The sequence below is a fragment of the Phoxinus phoxinus genome, assembly GCF_949152265.1.
Source record: "Phoxinus phoxinus genome assembly, chromosome: 3".
Taxonomy (NCBI): domain Eukaryota; kingdom Metazoa; phylum Chordata; class Actinopteri; order Cypriniformes; family Leuciscidae; genus Phoxinus; species Phoxinus phoxinus.
Window position 1 is genome coordinate 3,100,993 of NC_136878.1, and position 25,472 is coordinate 3,126,464.

General features: G+C 36.7%; 1 protein-coding gene across 1 annotated transcript; it reads right to left on the bottom strand.

The window, feature by feature from the left end:
- Nucleotides 1-1,672: 1,672 nt before the first annotated feature.
- dhx33 (DEAH (Asp-Glu-Ala-His) box polypeptide 33) lies at nt 1,673-25,336 on the bottom strand (the record flags this gene model as incomplete). The annotated part of the gene is made up of 12 exons (XM_079607218.1): nt 1,673-2,185; nt 3,637-3,723; nt 4,875-5,078; nt 6,876-7,003; nt 7,988-8,076; nt 14,283-14,442; nt 16,816-16,927; nt 17,025-17,210; nt 18,068-18,238; nt 21,089-21,316; nt 22,791-22,951; nt 25,129-25,336. 12 exons carry the CDS (start codon nt 25,334-25,336, stop codon nt 1,877-1,879), a joined length of 2,043 nt encoding a protein of 680 aa, XP_079463344.1. The 3' UTR covers nt 1,673-1,876.
- Between the last annotated feature and the right edge of the window lie 136 nt (nt 25,337-25,472).

A 25,472-nucleotide genomic window follows, 5' to 3' on the forward strand; every position in this document is an offset into this window, starting at 1 on the left:
TAATTTAGTACTTTTAAGGTTATTTTAATGACAATTAACCCCTCCTAATTCTCATCACCATAATACACACATACATATTTATTATATTATATATAATTTGTATGATAAAGCACTGTATTACAGTTTATTGCTTTACAATAATAAGAATATGGAGGAAAATTGTTTAATTGTCATGGAAATAATGTCACAATATGACAAATCATATATTATAGTTTTTAAAATTTTGTCCGTGTTTGTGTTTTAATTTTTTTAATAAAAGACTTAAACTTATTTTAGTTCAGCTAGTTGTCAAAGAAACATTTCTCATTTTCATTTAGTTTACCTTGATGTACTAAACCTGAAATTAATTAATAAAAACTATAGTATTTAAAATCAAACCAATAAAAATGACAAAACAACAACAAAATTACAAAACCATTAATTCATTTTGTTTGCATTTTTATGTTTTCATTTTAATTTTAATTCATGTTTTAGTAATTTTGTTGTGTTTTGTAATTAGTATTGGTTGTTTTTAGTAATTTTTTATTTCAGTTTTAGTACATCAAGGTACACTAAATGAAAATGAGAAATGTTGCTTTGACAACTAGCTGAACTAAAATAAGTTTAAGTCTTTTATTTTATTTGAGTTAATGTTAATTTTATTTTAAGTAACATTTTTTATGGTTTTAGTTTTAGTTAACTATAACAACCCAGCCTAAAATATGCTTATTCTTCTTTTTTTTCAATTTTGAGGTGAAATAAGACAGACATCAGAATCGATCTCCAGCTTCATTCCCAAATTATGTTAGTCTCTTTTTTAAACATTTAAATAAATCCTTACTGATCTAAAAATCGAGTTGTGTGAGCTTGACTAACGCATGGACCCGAACAAAAATCACATGCACACATTCCAGATGAAGCAAACCTGAATTTCATACAATCAGACCTCTTATCTTCAGCAGTTTGTAGAAGAACCGTAGAAACAGGCATGACATCTTTAGATTTAACGCAAGTATAAAGGACTCATTCATTCACTTCTAGAAAAATTCCAGTTAAAGGATAATTCCGGTATTTAACACCTTGAGTCTATATTGTAGTTTGTTTTGGATGAACAAGAGTGGTGGACAACATTTTTTTGACAATGGTTCCTCTCTCGAGTTTTTGACTATAATAGAATTGGCCATGGACCCATTTAACATTGGAGTCAATGGGCATGTCCGAAAATGTCATTAAAACAGCCAATAATGTTCGTTTACAAAACTGTGCAACTCACCGAGTGGTTAGTGGTGTTCGTTGATGATTATAAACAATATATCGTCGCAATATATGATTCCAATCCGTTTATTTTGCTATAGTGGAACAATTTTTTCAACAATGGGATTTTACAAAATGACGAATAAAACACGACAGAAACTGTATTTCGCAACACTTTTTGTTTCTGGAACATCAACTAACATCACTAATCACTCGGTGAGTTGCACAGTTTTGAAAAATAATGTTAAAGGTTGTTTTAATGACATTTTCGGACATGCCCATTGACTCCAATGTTAAATGGGTCCATGGCCAATTCTTTTACAGTCAAAAACTCGAGAGAGGAACCATTGTCAAAAAAATGTTGTCCACCACTCTTGTTCATCCAAAACAAACTACAATATAGTCTCAAGGTGTTAAATACCGGAATTATCCTTTAACAAAGCACTCGATTAATCAAACTCTTTGGAAAAATCTGCCTAGCGTGTTGCATATTAGCATAGCAGTTCAAATCCCAAAAATAAGCGTAGCATCCAAACAGTTCATCTACTGATGCATATCGACAAAATGCATATCGTGAAAAACTCTTCTGTGTTCTTCCTACCATGCAGTCTTCAGGAACAACGAACTGGGTGTTTAGTGGACGTTAACTCTTCGTTGCGCGCAGCTTGCGGCGGAAATACTCGGGCGCGGCTTCATGCAGCCAATCGGCATCGACCAGGCACAGATCGCGCATGTAGCAGCGGGACGTGTGCAGGAGCTCGTTGAACACCACGTAGGCCGGTTTGGCCTGGAACAGGACCGACGAGGGGTGGATGGACACCGTCTGGTGGGTGTCCAGAGCCACGTAGCTGCCGTCCAGATGCAGTTCTGCAGCGTTCATGAACAAACCGTGAGCTAGACAGCGCCGCACGTTAGCCAGGTCTGAGAGAGACGACTCCAGCTTCATGTTCAGCTGAGGAACAGAAGAGCACAGGGACTTATTACATGGAGACAAATCTGATGATAGATAGATGGATAGATAGATAGATAGATAGATAGATAGATAGATAGATAGATAGATAGATAGAGAGATAGAGAGATAGAGAGATAGAGAGATAGATAGATAGATAGATAGATAGATAGATAGATAGATAGATAGATAGATAGATAGATAGATAGATAGATAGATAGATAGAATCTTGGTTTGTCTCATAGACATTCCTGTAAACATCTTACAAACTACTGAAGGTACACAATTAAAATGATTTTCGTGGGTAATCAATATCATGTCACAGTCAGTCAGAAACTGAACACACATCTGCATTTGCTAATGTTTTTGCCCGTGTGACGCCACAGATTACATAAATGCGTTGTTTATAATGAGGAAGACATTTCAAAATATGAAACTTGCAGGATGTTTTAAAGGGGTCATGACATGAGAAACCAAATTTGCCTTGATCTTTTGGTATATAAGAGGTCTTTGTACCATTAAAACGTCCTGCAAGTTTCATAGCTTAAGACGTCCTCCCCATTATAAACAAATCATTTATTTAATCAAGCTCTAAATACAGCTCGTTCTGGATCCATGGTAAGAAGTGACGTACCAGCGTTTGCATATGACCGCCTCCAGCGCAAGACAACTACGCTTTAAGCGCAAGACAACCACGCTCATTTCGTATCATTGTCGCGCGCCTCACAAGTGTTCAGTCGCCGGACAGCGAGTGGGTCTGTGTACGGGGAAATGACGATGCCGCAGATGTGCTGTTCCTGGCTGTGGACAAACATCTGTGAATACGCTGCGAAAGATCCAGACGTCAGGGAAAATGGATGCACTTTATTTTTTGCGGACGTCTCAGTCACGGCAGTGTTAGTTTAAGCGTTTGTTCTGTACATTTGAAGGATGACTGTTTTGAGCTTTGCCAGAAAACTGTTCAAAGATAAGTCCGTGCCGACTATTCTGGGCTCAACAACGACGATGCAAACTGTAAGTAATGTATTTAAAACTTTAAACTACTTTTTAAATACGCCGAATCCACAAATGTTCTGGCTGGGGGCGTTAATAATTGATGCATAGCACTGACGTTAGCCAATCATAACAGTGGGCGTTAACACTGAACTCTTAAAGGGGAAACACCCCCAAAACAGACTGTGTGAATCAGAGGACGAGAAACAGGGAAAAGGTCATAAATCACTACATTTTAAAAGTGTTTTGTAAAAAAAACTATAGTAATACTATAATTGCACCTAAGGAAACATAATAATGAAATAAAAATAAAAAATAAATAATAAAAACATGTCATGACCCCTTTAATGGTACCTTTTATATGTCAAGGCAAAACTAATTTCTCATGTCATGACCCGTTAAAGCAAATACATTCTCAGTTACGTTTGCATTTGTGTGTGTGTGTGTGTGTGTGTGTGTACCTTGATGCAGATGTCTCTCAGCTGCGAACGAACCTCCAGCACCAGCCCCATGTTCCTGCTGTTCACGAAGTTCTCTCGACACCACTCCTGACGCAAAGCAGGAAAATAAACACAACATCAAGATATATTACTGATGCAGAGAGAGAGCAGCGTGGAGACTCACATGCAGTGCTATTTATTAAGATCAATACAAATTCAAGACATAATAATGCATAAATACACAAAATTTATCCCGTTTATACATTTATATACCCTTTGAGTAAAATGTATACCCTAATTATCGGCTCTTAATGCATTGTGTTTCGTTCTTACAAATGAGGAATTATTATTAACTGTACCTGCAATGTGTGTAAAGTAGGGGTGTCACATATATCGCAATACAAAAATGCAACAATATTTATCATAGATAGTGACAATATATATTGAGTATAGTTCACCCAAAATAAAAATTACTTTAAAAAAATGCACGTTTTCAGAGTTTTAGTGTCAGTACTACATTAAACTATCATATATAATGTATAATAATGCAATGGGGGAATATTTGTGGGTCCTGATAATGACAAATGCCTTTTGTTACCAGTACATTTTTTTAATATATCAAGTCAGATCAAGCATATTCGTCTAAAATAATTTAGTATTTTCAGCTTTAGAATCATGAATATTGTTATTCTGGAGTCTCTATTGTCCTGTGCTTTGGGTTTCCAGCACCGAGTCCAAGTCTTGGATTATCGCAATAATATTGTATCGTGAGTTCAGTATCGTGAGATATGTATCGAATCGTGACATGAGGGTATCTCTACACCCCATAATAACCCCGACACACAGGCGGTATTAAACACACATCCTCATTTACAGATAATTTATAAAATGCCATTTAATGCAGACCTGCATATCGCTGAGAAACGCTGTGTTGGTTTCTCTCAGGTGATCGTGTGTTACAAAAGATTATATTTCAAATAAATGCTGTTCTTTTGAACTTTCTATTCATCAAAGAACCCAGAAAAAATAAATTTGAATGTAATAATGAATGTTTCTTGAGCATCAAATCCTCATATTATACTGATTTCTGAAGGATCATGTGACACTGAAGACTGGAGTACTGATGCTGAAAATCAGCTTTAATCACAGGAATATTTTACACTTTACTATATATTATTCATACACTCCTATAAAGGAAACCGAAGCCTGAGGACATTCCCAAGTGAGAGGATTGTCCAGAGAGTGACTCGTGTCTGTACCTTGTTACCGCTGACCTTCCTAAAGGCCCTGTAGATGTTGAGGAGCGTCATGTGGTCGCCCTCGCTGGAGATGAACTTCTTGCGTACGGCGAGGACGTCGTCTCTGCGAGCGGGGGGGTTGTAGAGGACCGAGTCGACGGAGAGGAGCGAGATGATGGTCAGGACCTCCTCAGCGCAGCAGAACTCAGGAGAGATCAGGAGAGTCTGCACACAGACAACAATATACAGAATTATGTCCAGGGTTTGTCATTTTACTTTTTCACCCACCGGCCAATTTGGCTACTACATTTTTAAGTAAAAAGAAAATAACCAATATAAATATATATATATATATATATATATAAAATAAATAAAAATATATACAGACATGCATACATATACAAAATGAAAATGAAAACAACAGCTAAATAAGGTCATGTACTTCTCAGCACAATCTTCAAAAATTATTGTAAGTAATTCAAATTAGAAATTCCCATGTTCAAAAAGGAGTAGGAAGAAGTTCATAACAAACTTTTCAGGTCCAACCCTTTTTCTCTATTTTTATCATTTTGTTAAATACAAAACAATTTGATGCTTCTCTTATACATACATCTTTACATACACATTTTATTGTATTTCCCTTTTTCTTTTCCATCTATTTATAGCAAATCAAATAATAACACCTCCATACTAGACTTAATATGTAGACCAATATTAATTATAAAAAAAAATAAAAAAATATATATATAAGAGAGAGAGAGAGAGAGAGAGAGAGAGAGAGAGAGAGAGAGAGACTGTCCTAACGATATTGAAATAAAAATTTCATACATTAATTTCTTATTCAAACAAAATGTTTGAATAAGATGTGTCGTGCAAAGAAAAGAGATTCATTCAAACTACAGTCTCACATAGACTATATAGTCTATAGTCTCAGATATACTTTATAACCAAACTATCATAACCGTGTGATTTTAATGAGCTCACCTGTCGAGAACATCTCCACATCTCTATGATCAGATGCTTTCTGAACTGATGTTTCTCATTTCTGTTGTGTGTTTATTGTGTTATTGAGAGGAAAGAGCGTCGGGATGTTCGCTGACAGTAAATCACTGCTAAGGTATTTCTAACTTTTTACTTTTAAGCGAAGAATGAAAATAGACTTGGCCGTGAGTATATCAGAGTCCTGAATAACGCTCAGTCTCTTGTGTGTTACGTGAACACTAGTACGAGTAATAAGTGCTGCTGCAGTTCACTTAAAGGGATAGTTCACTTTGAAATTAAATGTTGGTATGTTTTATCTTACCTGAAGGGCATCCAAGATGTCGGTGTCTTTGTCTCCGCAGTAGTTTCAATTTTGATATTTTTAGGTCAAACCGTTCTTGTCTGTCACTCATATAATGCAGGTATATAGGCACTGTCTCCAAAAGCATGCAGAGAAAAGTCCAAATTAAAAAACTCCCCATCGTAAGTGCACATTGATGGCCTAAGACACGAAACAAGCGGTTTGTGTGATAAAACGAACAGTATTTATATTGTTTTTATCTCTTTTACACAACCACGTCCAAGTGATCTGTTTACTTAGTCTGCGCAAGCGCCGGAAGGCTCCGGAAGTGATCTCTCTCGCGCGTGTACATCACTTTTTTTTAATTTGGACTTTTCTCTGCATGCTTTTGGAGACAGTGCCTATATGCCTGCATTATATGAGTGACAGACAAGAACGGTTTGACCTAAAAATATCAAAATTTAAACTACTGCGGAGACAAAGACACCTGCATCTTGGATGCACTTCAGGTAAGCTAAAACATACCAACATTTAATTTCAAAGTGAACTATCCCTTTAACGGCCACCGGTGGCGCTAATAACAAGAGTTTCTCAATTCTATATATAGCATCTTTCAAGTGAAGCCATTTGTATTTGAATGCATTATTAAATCAAATAAAAAAAAATGTAAAACCATATAGACAAACAAATATTTTTTTCACTTTGCATGATCTAATAACGAGTGAATGAGTATTTCTTACTTTGGAGAAGCGAGGCTCTAGAGGGAAACAGGCCATTTTCTTGCCCAGCGGCGTTAATGACACCTGGTCATCTTTCCTCTCGACGGCCCCGAGGATAGAGAGCTGATCCACAGCCGTCCGCATCGACTCTGCACGCACGCACGGGGGACATATCTTTATCATCAAACACTGCACATGCAAGCTGATTGTATTATTGAAGCAACCATTGAAATCCTGGAGGGCCACTGTCCTGCAGAGTTTAGCTCCAACCTTAATTAAACACACCTGAACACGGCAATCAATGTTTTCAGGATTACTAGATAGATACAGGCAGGTGAGATGTTATCAGGGCTGAAGCTAAACTCTGCAGGACAGTGGCCCTCCAGGACCAGCGTTGCATATCCCTGGTTTATAGTGATTATCATTGTTATTAGTGAACATAACTATTCATTATTGAACAATTGTGTAGTTTTTTTTTTTGTGGTTTTTATAATAGCAACAACCTGGTGATTGTCATATATTACAAAGAACTAGGGTTTGTGAGTTGAGGAAAAGCAACAAAAGATTTTTTATATATATATAAATAATTGTAAAATAAAATACAAATCTAAAATCAAGCAATTACTTGTTTACTTGAAAGTCATTAATGGAAATCAGAGAACTGTAAACATTTGAAATGTTTTGATAAATTATTGAAATATTAACTTAAAATCTCAGACGGACTTAGGCTCAACGTGGTTCGGTTGACAAAAAAAGTTTGTGATTTTACAACATTGCACAAAAAAAAAAAAATAGTGTTCTTGCATTAAATTTTTGTTTTGTTTTCCAGTACATGACATTAAAAATAAGATATGTTTACTTGAGAAGCAAATTACTTAAGATATTAAGACTTGTTTTGTAAAACATTGATCAAAATAAAGCGAGTTTATGCTTAAAACAACAACAAATATCTGCCAGTCGGGTCAGAAACATAATCTTAATTCAAATGGAAAACAAGATTGTTTTTGTTTTTTACTTCATTGGCAGATTTTCCTATTTTAAACTCAAACTCACTTCATTCTGATCAATGAAGAAAATTGAAGAAATGATGAAGAAAATCATTATTGCACTACGATATGTTGGAGAGTTCATACCAGGAGAGGGTTTAGACATGAAGTCAAAGTTGAGAACATCAGGAACTCCCAGAGCGAGCAGCTGCAGAACCACACTGGCCAGATTACACCTGCAGACGCATTAATAATCATTACACCTGCAGACGCATTAATAATCATTACACCTGCAGACGCATTAATAATCATTACACCTGCAGACGCATTAATAATCATTACACCTGCAGACGCTTTAATAATCATTACACCTGCAGACGCATTAATAATCATTACACCTGCAGACGCATTAATAATCATTACACCTGCAGACGCATTAATAATCATTACACCTGCAGACGCTTTAATAATCATTACACCTGCAGACGCATTAATAATCATTACACCTGCAGACGCATTAATAATCATTACACCTGCAGACGCATTAATAATCATTACACCTGCAGACGCATTAATAATCATTACACCTGCAGACGCATTAATAATCATTACACCTGCAGACGCATTAATAATCATTACACCTGCAGACGCATTAATAATCATTACACCTGCAGACGCATTAATAATCATTACACCTGCAGACGCATTAATAATCATTACACCTGCAGACGCATTAATAATCATTACACCTGCAGACGCATTAATAATCATTACACCTGCAGACGCATTAATAATCATTACACCTGCAGACGCATTAATAATCATTACACCTGCAGACGCATTAATAATCATTACACCTGCAGACGCATTAATAATCATTACACCTGCAGACGCATTAATAATCATTACACCTGCAGACGCTTTAATAATCATTACACCTGCAGACGCATTAATAATCATTACACCTGCAGACGCATTAATAATCATTACACCGGCAGACGCATTAATAATCATTACACCTGCGGACGCATTAATAATCATTACACCTGCAGACGCATTAATAATCATTACACCTGCAGACGCATTAATAATCATTACACCTGCAGACGCATTAATAATCATTACACCTGCAGACGCATTAATAATCATTACACCGGCAGACGCTTTAATAATCATTACACCTGCAGACGCATTAATAATCATTACACCTGCAGACGCATTAATAATCATTACACCTGCAGACGCATTAATAATCATTACACCTGCAGACGCATTAATAATCATTACACCTGCAGACGCATTAATAATCATTACACCTGCAGACGCATTAATAATCATTACACCTGCAGACGCATTAATAATCATTACACCTGCAGACGCATTAATAATCATTACACCTGCAGACGCATTAATAATCATTACACCTGCAGACGCATTAATAATCATTACACCTGCAGACGCATTAATAATCATTACACCTGCAGACGCATTAATAATCATTACACCTGCAGACGCATTAATAATCATTACACCTGCAGACGCATTAATAATCATTACACCTGCAGACGCATTAATAATCATTACACCTGCAGACGCATTAATAATCATTACACCTGCAGACGCATTAATAATCATTACACCTGCAGACGCATTAATAATCATTACACCTGCAGACGCATTAATAATCATTACACCTGCAGACGCTTTAATAATCATTACACCTGCAGACGCATTAATAATCATTACACCGGCAGACGCATTAATAATCATTACACCGGCAGACGCATTAATAATCATTACACCGGCAGACGCATTAATAATCATTACACCTGCAGACGCATTAATAATCATTACACCTGCAGACGCATTAATAATCATTACACCTGCGGACGCATTAATAATCATTACACCTGCAGACGCATTAATAATCATTACACCTGCAGACGCATTAATAATCATTACACCTGCAGACACATTAATAATCATTACACCTGCAGACGCATTAATCATCATTACACCTGCAGACGCATTAATAATCATTACACCTGCAGACGCATTAATCATCATTACACCTGCAGACGCATTAATAATCATTACACCTGCAGACGCATTAATCATCATTACACCTGCAGACGCATTAATCATCATTACACCTGCAGACGCATTAATAATCATTACACCTGCAGACGCATTAATAATCATTACACCGGCAGACGCATTAATAATCATTACACCGGCAGACGCATTAATAATCATTACACCTGCAGACGCATTAATAATCATTACACCTGCAGACGCATTAATAATCATTACACCTGCAGACGCATTAATAATCATTACACCGGCAGACGCTTTAATAATCATTACACCTGCAGACGCATTAATAATCATTACACCTGCAGACGCATTAATAATCATTACACCTGCAGACGCATTAATAATCATTACACCTGCGGACGCATTAATAATCATTACACCTGCGGACGCATTAATAATCATTACACCTGCAGACGCATTAATAATCATTACACCTGCAGACGCATTAATAATCATTACACCTGCAGACGCATTAATAATCATTACACCTGCAGACGCATTAATAATCATTACACCTGCAGACGCATTAATAATCATTACACCTGCAGACGCATTAATAATCATTACACCTGCAGACGCATTAATAATCATTACACCTGCAGACGCATTAATAATCATTACACCTGCAGACGCATTAATAATCATTACACCTGCAGACGCATTAATAATCATTACACCTGCAGACGCATTAATAATCATTACACCTGCAGACGCTTTAATAATCATTACACCTGCAGACGCATTAATAATCATTACACCGGCAGACGCATTAATAATCATTACACCGGCAGACGCATTAATAATCATTACACCGGCAGACGCATTAATAATCATTACACCTGCAGACGCATTAATAATCATTACACCTGCAGACGCATTAATAATCATTACACCTGCAGACGCATTAATAATCATTACACCTGCAGACGCATTAATAATCATTACACCTGCAGACGCATTAATAATCATTACACCTGCAGACGCATTAATAATCATTACACCTGCAGACGCATTAATCATCATTACACCTGCAGACGCATTAATAATCATTACACCTGCAGACGCATTAATAATCATTACACCTGCAGACGCATTAATAATCATTACACCTGCAGACGCATTAATAATCATTACACCTGCAGACGCATTAATAATCATTACACCTGCAGACGCATTAATCATCATTACACCTGCAGACGCATTAATAATCATTACACCTGCAGACGCATTAATCATCATTACACCTGCAGACGCATTAATAATCATTACACCTGCAGACGCATTAATAATCATTACACCTGCAGACGCATTAATAATCATTACACCTGCAGACGCATTAATAATCATTACACCTGCAGACGCATTAATAATCATTACACCTGCGGACGCATTAATAATCATTACACCTGCGGACGCATTAATAATCATTACACCTGCAGACGCATTAATAATCATTACACCTGCAGACGCATTAATAATCATTACACCTGCAGACGCATTAATAATCATTACACCTGCAGACGCATTAATAATCATTACACCTGCAGACGCATTAATAATCATTACACCTGCAGACGCATTAATCATCATTACACCTGCAGACGCATTAATAATCATTACACCTGCAGACGCATTAATCATCATTACACCTGCAGACGCATTAATAATCATTACACCTGCAGACGCATTAATAATCATTACACCTGCAGACGCATTAATCATCATTACACCTGCAGACGCATTAATCATCATTACACCTGCAGACGCATTAATAATCATTACACCTGCAGACGCATTAATCATCATTACACCTGCAGACGCATTAATAATCATTACACCTGCAGACGCATTAATAATCATTACACCTGCAGACGCATTAATAATCATTACACCTGCAGACGCATTAATAATCATTACACCTGCAGACGCATTAATAATCATTACACCTGCAGACGCATTAATCATCATTACACCTGCAGACGCATTAATAATCATTACACCTGCAGACGCATTAATAATCATTACACCTGCAGACGCATTAATAATCATTACACCTGCAGACGCATTAATAATCATTACACCTGCAGACGCATTAATAATCATTACACCTGCAGACGCATTAATAATCATTACACCTGCAGACGCATTAATAATCATTACACCTGCAGACGCATTAATAATCATTACACCTGCAGACGCATTAATAATCATTACACCTGCAGACGCATTAATAATCATTACACCTGCAGACGCATTAATAATCATTACACCTGCAGACGCATTAATAATCATTACACCTGCAGACGCATTAATAATCATTACACCTGCAGACGCATTAATAATCATTACACCTGCAGACGCATTAATAATCATTACACCTGCAGACGCATTAATAATCATTACACCTGCAGACGCATTAATAATCATTACACCTGCAGACGCATTAATAATCATTACACCTGCAGACGCATTAATAATCATTACACCTGCAGACGCATTAATAATCATTACACCTGCAGACGCATTAATAATCATTACACCTGCAGACGCATTAATAATCATTACACCTGCAGACGCATTAATAATCATTACACCTGCAGACGCATTAATAATCATTACACCTGCAGACGCATTAATAATCATTACACCTGCAGACCCATTAATAATCATTACACCTGCGGACGCATTAATAATCATTACACCTGCAGATTAATACATTAATAATCATTACACCTGCAGACGCATTAATAATCATTACACCTGCAGACCCATTAATAATCATTACACCTGCGGACGCATTAATAATCATTACACCTGCAGATTAATACATTAATAATCATTACACCTGCAGACGCATTAATAATCATTACACCTGCAGACGCATTAATAATCATTACACCTGCGGACGCATTAATAATCATTACACCTGCAGACGCATTAATAATCATTACACCTGCAGACGCATTAATAATCATTACACCTGCGGACACATTAATAATCATTACACCTGCAGACGCATTAATAATCATTACACCTGCAGACGCATTAATAATCATTACACCTGCAGATTAATACATTAATAATCATTACACCTGCAGACGCATTAATAATCATTACACCTGCAGACGCATTAATAATCATTACACCTGCAGACGCATTAATAATCATTACACCTGCAGACGCATTAATAATCATTACACCTGCAGACGCATTAATAATCATTACACCTGCAGATTAATACATTAATAATCATTACACCTGCAGACGCATTAATAATCATTACACCTGCAGATTAATACATTAATAATCATTACACCTGCAGATTAATACATTAATAATCATTACACCTGCGGACGCATTAATAATCATTACACCTGCAGACGCATTAATAATCATTACACCTGCAGACGCATTAATAATCATTACACCTGCAGATTAATACATTAATAATCATTACACCTGCAGACGCATTAATAATCATTACTGAACACAATATACAAGTACAGCTTTAGTATGACGTGGCATTCTTGCATTTGAAACACCACCTTAAAAACAGTATTGCAGAAACTAAGAAAAAAAAATATATATATATTTTTTTTAAATAGTATTTTTAAGAAAATAAGTTTTTTTTATTATTATAATATAGCATAGTATAATATATATTATTTTGTAGGAAAAAGAAGTATATTTTTTTAAGAAAATAAGTATCATTAAAGAAAATGAGCATCTAAAAATAAAATAAAATAAATTTTGCTAAGAAAAAAAAAAGTATAGCTTTTTAGGAAAAAATTGTGTAACTAAAGAAAATAAGTGTCGTATGAAAAAACACACACATATATATAGAGAGAGTTTTATTAAAGAAAATAAATATAATTTAAGAAAATAAGTATCATTTTATTTACAAAAATTAAGTGTAGTATATTTATAAAAATGAGTTACATTTAAGAAATTAAGGATCTTCTTTGAAGAAAATAACAATATTTTTCTAAGAAAAAAGTATAATTTTTAAATAAATAATTATTATTTTTAATGAAAATAAGTATTTTTTTCTAAATAAAAAAGTATCAGTTTTTAGAAAAATAAGTATTATTTCAGAAAATAAGCATCTTCAAAGAAAATAAGTAAAAAAAAAAATTTAAAAAAAAAGGGGGTTTTGTTTTTAGAAAAATAGGCATAATTAATTCTGACCATCCAGATGCTGAAAAACAGGGAATCTGGTGCATGTGAACAGATGTGCGAATGAAATGCAAGAACATGTCCTGTGTGAACGGCAATAAATATAGTCAGATAATGTCTATTATATCACCACAACACGATCCCAGCTTTAAGACTCAGCACGGTATACCTCTGTATCTCAGGCACGGTCATGTTGGCGAGGTTGTCGAACTCGTCTTCAGTGTAGAGCCGGTAGCACGACCCCGCCTCTGCTCTCCCGGCCCGACCGGCCCGCTGCCACGCCTGGGCTTTAGACACTCGCTGCACCGCCAGCACCTCCAGACCGCTGTCTGACTCGGCACAGCAATGTGTTATTTAATGTTTGATCACACAAACACCAGGACATCAGCATCACTCCGAGTCCTCAACAGGAATGCCTTGGATTTAAAGTGTTAGTTCACCCAAAAATGTCTCCGTCATGTTGTTCAACCCCGTCAGACTTTCCTTCTTCTTCTGGACACAAATGAAGATATTTGTGATTAAATCGGAGCGCTGTCTCACTCCTTCGTAGGCTTCTGTTGTAATTGAAACTTGCCGGCCCAGAAAGTTATTAAAGACATCGTTAAAATAGTCCAGCGGCTCAACCTTAAGTTTATCAAGCGACGACAGAGAGCATTTATATAAGAGACATGCCACTTCCTCAATCCTCAATACAACCAGAGCCCGTCTACGGAGAGCCTGGCCACTCCCTATTAAGTCCTATTGAACCGAATTTTGGTTGTAGTTCCACCAGAGTTCCACTGGGGGCGATCGCCCGAGTGCAAAATGAATGGGAGTCTATGGGGCTAGACGGCTAAATGTGTCTCTTTCACCCGATTGCCGTTGAGAAATCTCAGATTTGATTGTAGGTTTGGCAAGTTCAACATGGGTTATAGGTCGAAAATTGAATGAACGAGTGCTTATGTCCTTTCGATTTCTTACAGGTTGAGTTGTTGTTGCCCATAACACGCTAGCATTCTGCTAATGAACGCTGATTGGTCAGTGAAGGACTGGTTACGACCAGAGATACCGCTTGATGGCATCATGGCATCCGAAGCGGGACCAGAATGTATTCTAGCAGAAACTCTTCTAGCACGTGTGTTTACCTGTGTCAGCTGTGCTGTCGATGCCTCGAGAGAAAAGAAAGTGCAGAGCGCGAAAACACCACAGTGACTGAAGGATTGCCGTTAAGCAGTATCTCTGGCCGTATGACGTCATTGACATTTTGAAAGACATTTTAAAAGCAAATAAGTGACTCTAAAAAATCTAACACCCAGCAATGTGCAATTTCTTTGCATCTCCTTTCGAATACAACATTCAAATTACTAGACAAAAAATTACATCTTGAGAAAAGTGGATTTTGAGGGGTATAGCTCCATTCATTCTGCACTCGTCCTGCGAGCGCCCTCATGTGGAGCCAGAGTGGAACTGCAACCAGTTCAGAAGCCGGAAGTGTAGCGAGAGTGAACCTTCTCCCCTTATTAGACATTCTCTGATACAAGTATATAAGAAAAACACGTAACGACAAAGATGGCGGTTGTATGCTTATGTCCCGCCCCTCCCGCTGGAAAGCCAATCATCTGCTTTTAACAGTCAAGCCGGGAAACATTAAGCCTATCGTCTGGCTCCACTGACGCATGCGCACAGTTGAGGTTTTGCCTGTTGGTGTCGTGAACCCTTGCGCATGCGTAGTAAAAGTATAACCTGTGGGGAAAACGGCGTTTTAAACCTTATTTTGGGGCAAAGTCATCAAACTTTTTCAGCGATTTTTATCATATTTTACTGCGGTTTCTATACATGCAGTTTTTATGTCCCGGTGACCAGAGATAGTGCAGTTCTGACTCTCTGCCTATTCATTTAGATAGGAGCCTGGTCTTGTTAGTCCGAAATAGCTGCCCGGAGGCGTTGCCAAGATGGCGGCCGAGTGGCACGACTTGCCTAAAAGGACTTTGGCGACGAAAATACTTTTTGTGCGCAAAATAGACACACAAAAATAATGACTTTATTCAACTCTTGATTTTCTTCTCTGTTGGGTCTCTGAGTGAGTTCACGTAGTGTAACAGCGCTTCTGGGTTGTACGTCAGAACGGAGGCTCCCTATTGGCCAGCATCACACACATGACCAGCGTCGGCCAATAGTGAGCCTCCGATCTGACGAGTAACAATAAGTCGTTATTTTGCGCACAAGAAGTATTCTCGTCGCTTGATAAACTTAAGGTTGAGCCGCTGGACTATTTTAAACATCGTCTTTAATAACTTTCTGGGACGGCAAGTTTCAATTACAACAGAAGCCTATGGAGGAGTGAGACCGCTCTCAGATTTAATCACTAATATCTTCATTTGTGTTCAGAAGATGAAGGAAAGTCTTACGGGGTTGAACAACATGAGGGAGAGTCATTACTGACAGAGTTTACATTTTTGGGTGAACTAATCCTTTAAGGTCCTTGCACACTGAGTCTGAAATTTTCGTGTGCGTTTTTCGTATTCGTTGGCTCTGATTTGTCAAAACATCTCTCAAAATGTTTGCTACAAAAAACACAGAAAATCGAACCCGATCCGAATTTTTTAATGACGGACGAAATATTCGGAGGCAGTGTGCAAACATGATTGACACAACGTGAGGTCGTATTTATTTTTTAACGTGCAAAAATGTCAGACTCCGTGTGCAAGGCTTGAGAGTCTCACCGGGATTGTAGCGTTTGGCCTTCACCATCCCCGTGTCTATGACGTACTTGATGCCGGAGATGGTGATGGACGTCTCCGCGATGTTTGTGGAGAGAATCACTTTCCTGGATCCCTGTAACGAGCACAGAAAGGAGTGAGTGTGTGTGTGAGTGAGTGGAAGTGCTCGTTCAGCGTCAGGAGTGTGTCGTCGTGGCGTTTGGGGTCGTGACCTTTGGCGCGGGCTGAAAGACCCGGAGCTGCTGTGTGGGCGGCAGCGAGGCGTACAGGGGGACGACTGTCATCGGTGCACAGGTGTCAGGAAGGTGTTTCGAGATGTCCCGACAGGTGCGCGCCAGCGCTTCAATCTCCTCCTGGCCCGTCATAAACACCAGGATATCATGGGACGGAGGAGCTTCCTTTAAGAAAAGAAGTAACATTAAAAGACATAAAAATTGTATATAAAAATAAGTATGATTTTTTTTTAAAGACATAAATATTGCTTTCTTAAGAAAATAAATATTGTTTTATAATTTAAAAAATAAAATATATTTGTTAATATAAAAACGGGTATTATTTGTAAAGAAAATAAGTATATATTTTTTAAAGAAATACATATTTTATAATTATTTTAAAACATAAGAATATTTTTTTCTTATTTTTTGAAAATAAGTATAATTTTTTGAAAATAAGTATAATTTTTTGAAAATAAGTATAATTTTTTAGAATAAAGAATTTTTATAGAAAATGTTTTTTTTATTTTCGTAGTATTTATTTTCTAAAAAATTAAGAATAAAATTGTTTTAACATTTTCTAAAGTAAAAAAATAAATATATATATATATATAGAAAAGAAATTAAGTGTTATTTCTTAAAGAATAAAAAAAGTAGTATTTTTTATATTTTATTAAAGAAAACAACCACAATTGTTCAAGAAAATGTATTTTCTAAAAACTTAAGAATAAAATTGTTTTAACATTTTCTAAAGTAAAACAAAAATAATATATATATATATATATATAAGAAATTAAGTGTTATTTCTTAAAGAATAAAAAAAAAAAAAGTATTTTTTATATTTTATTTTATTAAAGAAAACAAGCACAATTGTTCAAGAAAATAAATATCCTTTTTTGGTCTTCAAATAAAACCAAAAATCCAGAACTGTATTTTACTCTCTAATCATTTGAAGAAGCTAAAAAACCTGCTGTGAACGCAAGCAATTAGTCAAACACGTGTGTGTGTGTGTGTGTGTGTGTTTGTGTGTGTGTGTGTCTGACCTGGTGAATCTGAAATATAGAGACCAGCGCTGCCTGGAGATAGTCGGACTGAGGCTGTTTGGTGTAGTAGATCTGAATGGGATGCTGTCGGCCCTCCAGATACAGAACGGGTGATTTATTGAAGTACTGAGAGAACAGATCCACGTCCATGGTGGCAGACATCACAAACACCTGCAGATACACAGCATTCATTCACTGACGCAGCAGAACCACAACAGAGCGAGCATTTGGTTTTCTGTCAGCCGAGTGTGAGAATCAACACACAACCTAACAGCACATCTGCAGAGTAAAGCTGAATAAAGATGCTTAAATGCACACACACAAACAATTAAGGACAATTCACACCGCATCGACAGACGGCAACACACACTTCGTCTGGTTTTGTCGGATCAGTGTGTTGCGTCTGTCTGTCGGATCTTGTTTTCAGAATTAGAATGTCTGAGAAGTGTTTACAGTCCAATACAAATTTAGAATGCATGATGTCATTACTGTCTGTTACTTTGTGAACGCTGAACATTCCATGAAAGCTTTTCAAATTTAAATCCTACAATTCTGTTTTTTTTTAAGTCACTAGTTCATTAAAACATGGATGTTGAATACAGTGTGTAGTGTGAGTCTTTAATTCTACTTTAATACAAGTTATGCATGAACATCAAAAAGTGTGTTGAAAGATACAGAACAACTTACTGAAGTGTATCATGTCTCAAACACTCTCTCAATCAGCGTTTTAACACGTCAATAAAACTGCTTGTGCACAATATGCCATGTAACATCACATTTACCACAGGAAGGTTACCCAATGTTCAATTCATTAGTTATATAATTAACAGTAAATAATCTCCTCTCCAGTATTTATTTATTGATATGCATGTTAAATAAATATCTCATGAATTATACAAGCGTTTATGAAAACTACCTGTATCTGAAATTATGTTGTTAACATTAACACCCACCAACCTGTCAAATTCTGGAGGATTTCAGCAGTGCCGTGAATTTTATATATAATATATACATTTTTGAAATTGTAGTCTTTTAAAAAGGTCTAAAATAATAAACTAAGTGTAACGTAGTGTTGTCAAAAATATAAATGTTTTGATACATATATCGACACTGATATATCTGAACGCTTCCAGTTAAAAACACAAAAAATAATGTAAAAATGCCAGTCTTGGCGAGTATTCACGTGAACACAGTCAGTTATGTTTTATGTGAACGTAAACAGTTGAGAAAGAAAACGCAAGTGTAATGGATCAGTGTGTCAGATCTTAAAGTGACAGCAGCCTAATAAACCTGCTGCCAAATTATGAGATAATATTATAAATATCTATGCGTGACCCTGGACCACAAAACTAGTCACATCATGGGTCAAGTTTTTTAAATTGAGATGTATACATAATCTGTAAATAAATAAATAAGCTTTCCATTGATGTGTGGTTTGTTATGATATGATAATATTTGGTCGAGATACAACTAATGAAAATCTGGAATCTGAGGAGCAAAAAAATTTAAACATTGAGAAAATCTCCTTTAAAGTTGTGCATTTATGTTCACGATTGTGCTGCATTCACTCACAAAAATACATGTTTGATATATTTACGGTAGGACATTTACTAAATATCTTCGGTAGGACATTTACTAAATATCTTCATGGAACATGATCTTAATATCCTAATGATTTTTGGCATTAAAGAAAAATGGATAATTTTGACCCATACAATGTATAGTTGGATATTGCCACAAATATACCCGACTGGTTTTGTGATCCAGGGTCACATATGTCAGTTTTTCCCAGTGGTATCAATGTCAAAATTGAGGCCAGTGAAAATGCTGGAAAGTGGCTGGAAACTTTGGAAAACTACTAGCCACAGTGGCTGGTGAGCAAAAAAGTGAATGTCCAGCCCTGATTATATTAATGTACCAAATGAGAGGGTTTGATCTTAAAGGATTAGTTCACTTTCAAAAAATTTTTTTGCTGATAATTTATTCCCCCTGATGTCATCCAAGATGTCCGTGTCTTTCTTTCTTCAGTCGAAAAGAAATTAAGGTATTTGAGGAAAACATTCCAGGACACGATCCCAGTCGAGAATAAGAATCTTATCCAGCGAAACGATGCTTTCATCGAAACGATGAAACTAATGCTGGTCTGCGACGCGCCACGTATTACGTCATCACGTTGTAAAGGTCCCGAAAAAAAAAAATATATATATTTAAAATACATTAAAACAAAGATGTCGGATGATTTTGAAGTTGGAGGAGAAGATGAGATGGTGTTTTTCGCTCTTCCCTACTTTTTTGAACCGGAGTACACAGACAAATAACTTCGATAGATGACGTGAACGTGACCTTTCCAACGTGATTACATGAATACTTGGCGCGTCGCAGACCAGCACAAGACGAACAATTGTGGTTAAAAAGTATATACAATTTTTCTTTTTTTAGAAAATGACTGATGGTTTCGTTGGATAAGACCCTTATTTCTCGACTGGGATCGTGTAGAAACTTTGAAGCTGCATTGAGACGGACATGTGAACCTTCTTTGAACATTGGGATAGTTGTTGCCATTGAAGTCCACTCTGTGTAAAAAAATCCTGGAATGTTTTCCTCAAAAACCTTCATTTCTTTTCGACTGAAGAAAGAAAGACATGGACATCTTGGATGACATCGGGGTGAGTAAATTATCAGCAAAAAATGTATGAACTAATCCTTTAAGAGAAATTATGAGATGTTATTTTTCAACAAGACGATGCTCCTGCACACCCTGCAAAGACAACCAAGAAGTGGCTTGAGAACGAATCAGGCTCATGTTTAGTCCAGCTTTGAACCCTAGTGAATATTTGGTCTCAGATTAAACTAATTTTTCAGATACTCATGAACTGTGAAGCAACAGGATCAACACTGACTCGAATCAAGCTGTGCTAAGTGACTATAGGATGACATCGGGGTGAGTACATTATCAGCAAAACATTTTTTGAAAGTGAACTACTACTTTTTTGTAAGTGAACCGGTCCGATTCTCTCGTACCTTCAGAGGTATTTTGTTCTGTTCTGCGCGTTTGCGCTGGGCGGCCTTCACCACGCCGAACAGGACATCAGTGTGTACGGTGCGCTCGTGAGCCTCGTCCAGGATCACCACAGTGTAGCGCAGTAATAACGGGTCCCCGATCGCCTCGCGCAGCAGCATCCCGTCCGTCATGAACTTCAGCTTGGTCTCCGACGACGTGACGTCTTCAAAGCGCACCGTGTAGCCAACCTGAGGAACAACCATGATGAGGAGTGACCAAACGCTCGATAGTCAAGGCACCTTTATTTCTACAGCGCTTTATACAAGCAGCTTTACAGTAATAATGATGCATGATTCATCAAATAAAGCAGCTCTAAAAACACAATAGTGTCGTTATTGAGTTCAGTGTTGATTTAGTTCAGTTCAATAACTGTGTAAAGTGCATCAAAATCTAAACAAGTTCACTTCAATTCAGCTATAAGCAGCTTTACAGAACATACACCGGCGGTCTGGTTTGGACTGTAAAATTGTGTTTTGTCTATTGTAATATATTAAAATGTAATTTATTCCTGTGATCAAAGCTGATTTTTTATTTCCAGCATCATTACTCCAGTCTTCAGTGTCACATGATCCTTCAGAAATCAGTATAATATGATGATTTGATGCTCGGGTAACATATTCATATCTTTGCGGAAACTGTGATACATTTTGTCCCGGATTCTTTGATGAATAGAAAGTTAAAAAGAACAGCATTTATTTGAATATAAATGTTTTTAACATTATAAATGTCTTTACTGTCACTTTAATCAATTGAATGCATCCTTTTTGAATAAAAGTAATAAATATATTTATTTATTTTAAATAAAATGTATCATGGTTTCCACAGAAATATGGAGCTGCACAACTGTTTTCAACATTAATGATAAGAAAATAATCATCATCATGTGACCCTGGATCACAGAACCAGTCACATGACGCACGGGTATATCTGTGGCAATAGCAACTATACATGTATGGGTCAAAATTATCCATTTTTATTTTATGCCAAAAATCATTAGGATATGAAGTAAAGATCATGTTCCATGAAGATATTTAGTAAATGTCCTACCGTAAATATATAAAACATGTATTTTTGTGAGTGAGTGCAGCACAATCGTGAACATAAATGCACAACTTTAAAGGAGATTTTCTCAATGTTTACATTTTTTTGCTCCTCAGATTCCAGATTTACAATAGTTGTGTCTCGACCAAATATTGTCCTATCCTAACAAACCACACATCAATGGAAAGCTTATTTATTCAGCTTTCAGATGATGTATAATTCTCAATTTTAAAAATTGTACCCATGTGACTGGTTATGTGGTCCAGGGTCACATATGATTTCTGAAGGATCATGTGACACTAAAGACTGGAGAAATTATGCTGAAAATTCAGCTTTGATCACAAGAATAAATTACATTTTACTATATATATATTCACATAGAAAACTGCTAATTGGCAATTCATAATTGTACTGTATTTTTCATTAATCAGAAAGCAGCATTGGTGAGCAGAAGAAATTCATTAAAAAAAAAATTTTTTTAATCTTAAATATTCCAAGCTTTTGACACCCAGTGTAATAGTGTCATTATTCAATAATAAATGGTGCAATGACAATCATATTCATTTAGGATGATGCAAATAGAGACCGTGGGCTTTGATTGAACAACGAGTGAAAACGCACCAGTTTTCCCAGCTGAACTCTCTTCTCCTCGGCCACTCGTCCAGCCAGGGATATGGCAGCCACCCGGCGGGGCTGAGTGATGGCGATGATGCCCTGCCGCCCGATGCCCGCCTCGTACAGGTACTGCGGTATCTGCGTGGTTTTACCTGAGCCCGTCTCTCCTGCAACAGGGAAGTATCATGTGAGCACTTCTTTTGATAAAACAGTGAGGATCACATTTTGGAAAAAATATCCTCGCAAATAGAGAAAAAAAATGGCAGAACTCACTAAACCTGACTAAATAAAATACTAGGAAGTTTAGGTTTAGGAGGTTTACATTTTTCTTTCTGCATTTGGCAGATGCTTTTATCCAAAGCAACATACACTGCTTTGAAGGTTTACATTTTATTATAGGTATAAAAAAATATATAAAAATTCAACTTATTATATTGTTCACACATTCCCTGAGAATCAAACCCGTGACTTTGGTGTTGCTCTACTGGTTGGTCTACAAGAGATATAATTTGAAATAATAGGAGTCCCTCATCTCATAAATATATGTGCATTATTTACAGACAAAGTTTGTTTCATATGAAAAACCTGCAAAACATATTTTTAAAAAAATGTTGGTGGAACTTTAGCAATACCATGGTACCTTGATATATACCGTATTGAACTATAGAATAATTACAGCTGAAGCAACACGTCAAATAATATATGGTATTACCATGGTATTTATATAATGCATGGTTTTACTAATGGTACAAGTCGAAAAATTCACAGTATTACCATGGATGGTACATGTCCAAAATGCATGCTTTTTCAAATGGTACATGTCCAAAATGCATGCTTTTTCAATGGTACGTGTCCAAAATGCATGCTTGTTCAATGGTACATGTCCAAAATGCATGCTTTTTCAATGGTACGTGTCCAAAATGCATGCTTGTTCAATGGTACATGTCCAAAATGCATGCTTTTTCAATGGCACGTGTCCAAAATGCATGCTTTTTCAATGGCACGTGTCCAAAATGCATGCTTTTTCAATGGTACATGTCCAAAATGCATGCTTTTTCAATGGTACGTGTCCAAAATGCATGCTTTTTCAAAGATACATGTCCAAAATGCATGCTTTTTCAATGGCACATGTCCAAAATGCATGTTTTTTCAATGGCACGTGTCCAAAATGCATGCTTTTTCAATTGCACGTGTCCAAAATGCATGCTTTTTCAATTGCACGTGTCCAAAATGCATGCTTTTTCAATGGCACGTGTCCAAAATGCATGCTTTTTCAATGGCACGTGTCCAAAATGCATGCTTTTTCAATTGCACGTGTCCAAAATGCATGCTTTTTCAATGGTACGTGTCCAAAATGCATGCTTTTTTAATGGCACATGTCCAAAATGCATGTTTTTTCAATGGCACGTGTCCAAAATGCATGCTTTTTCAATGGTACGTGTCCAAAATGCATGCTTTTTCAATGGCACATGTCCAAAATGCATGCTTTTTCAATGGCACGTGTCCAAAATGCATGCTTTTTCAATGGTACGTGTCCAAAATGCATGCTTTTTCAATGGTACATGTCCAAAATGCATGCTTTTTCAATGGTACATGTCCAAAATGCATGCTTTTTCAATGGCACATGTCCAAAATGCATGCTTTTTCAATGGCACGTGTCCAAAATGCATGCTTTTTCAATGGTACGTGTCCAAAATGCATGCTTTTTTAATGGCACATGTCCAAAATGCATGTTTTTTCAATGGCACGTGTCCAAAATGCATGCTTTTTCAATGGTACATGTCCAAAATGCATGCTTTTTCAATGGTACATGTCCAAAATGCATGCTTTTTCAATGGTACATGTCTAAAATGCATGATATTACAATGGTACATGTCTAAAATGCATGATATTACAATGGTACATGTCCAAAATGCATGGTATTACTATGATACATGTCAAAAAAATGCTTGGTACTAGTATGGTACCAATCCAAAATGTCATAGTATCATCATGTATGTCTAACATGAATGATATGACCATGCTTCATAAACAAAATGCATGGTATTTCCATGTCCAAAAACATTGTATATTTGTTCTGTTGTATTTATTTGTCGATTTTGTTTCTAATTAGTGTTTGTTCCTATTGCATTGCTGACTTTTTGTGTAATTTTAAGGACATTTTCCTTACATTAGTTAACCTAGTAGTATTAGTTTTTGCTGAAGCATCGATAATTGTGAAATTATACCAGCCCAATGTCCAAGAAGTCCAATGAATACATGCAAAGCCTTACCACCCTACCAAGGTATTACCATGCTATACTTTGAGAATACTGTCAACTTGCAGACCCATATGAAGTCTTACCGATGAACACAGCATTGTGCAGTTGTCGGAGTTGGTTGATGACTTGTGTTCTGCTCGGGTAGATGGGCAACTGTCTCCTCTGCGCGTCCACGCTGACGGGCGCGTGTCCCGCTCTGGGCAACAGCATGCCGGGCTTCTTATCCAGGCGGAAGAAGGGAGAGCCCGGCTTAAATCTCTTCGCCGGAGGAGGGTCGGGGTCGTGGGGCATGATCTGCAGGAGACGCGCAGCACTGTGAATCCGTCTTACTCACCGAGAAGGGCTGATAAAAGAAAGAAAGAAGAAACACGGACAGCAGAGGAGTCTCGCGCTGCAGTTGTTTACATCATCCGCTCGCTCATGTGGC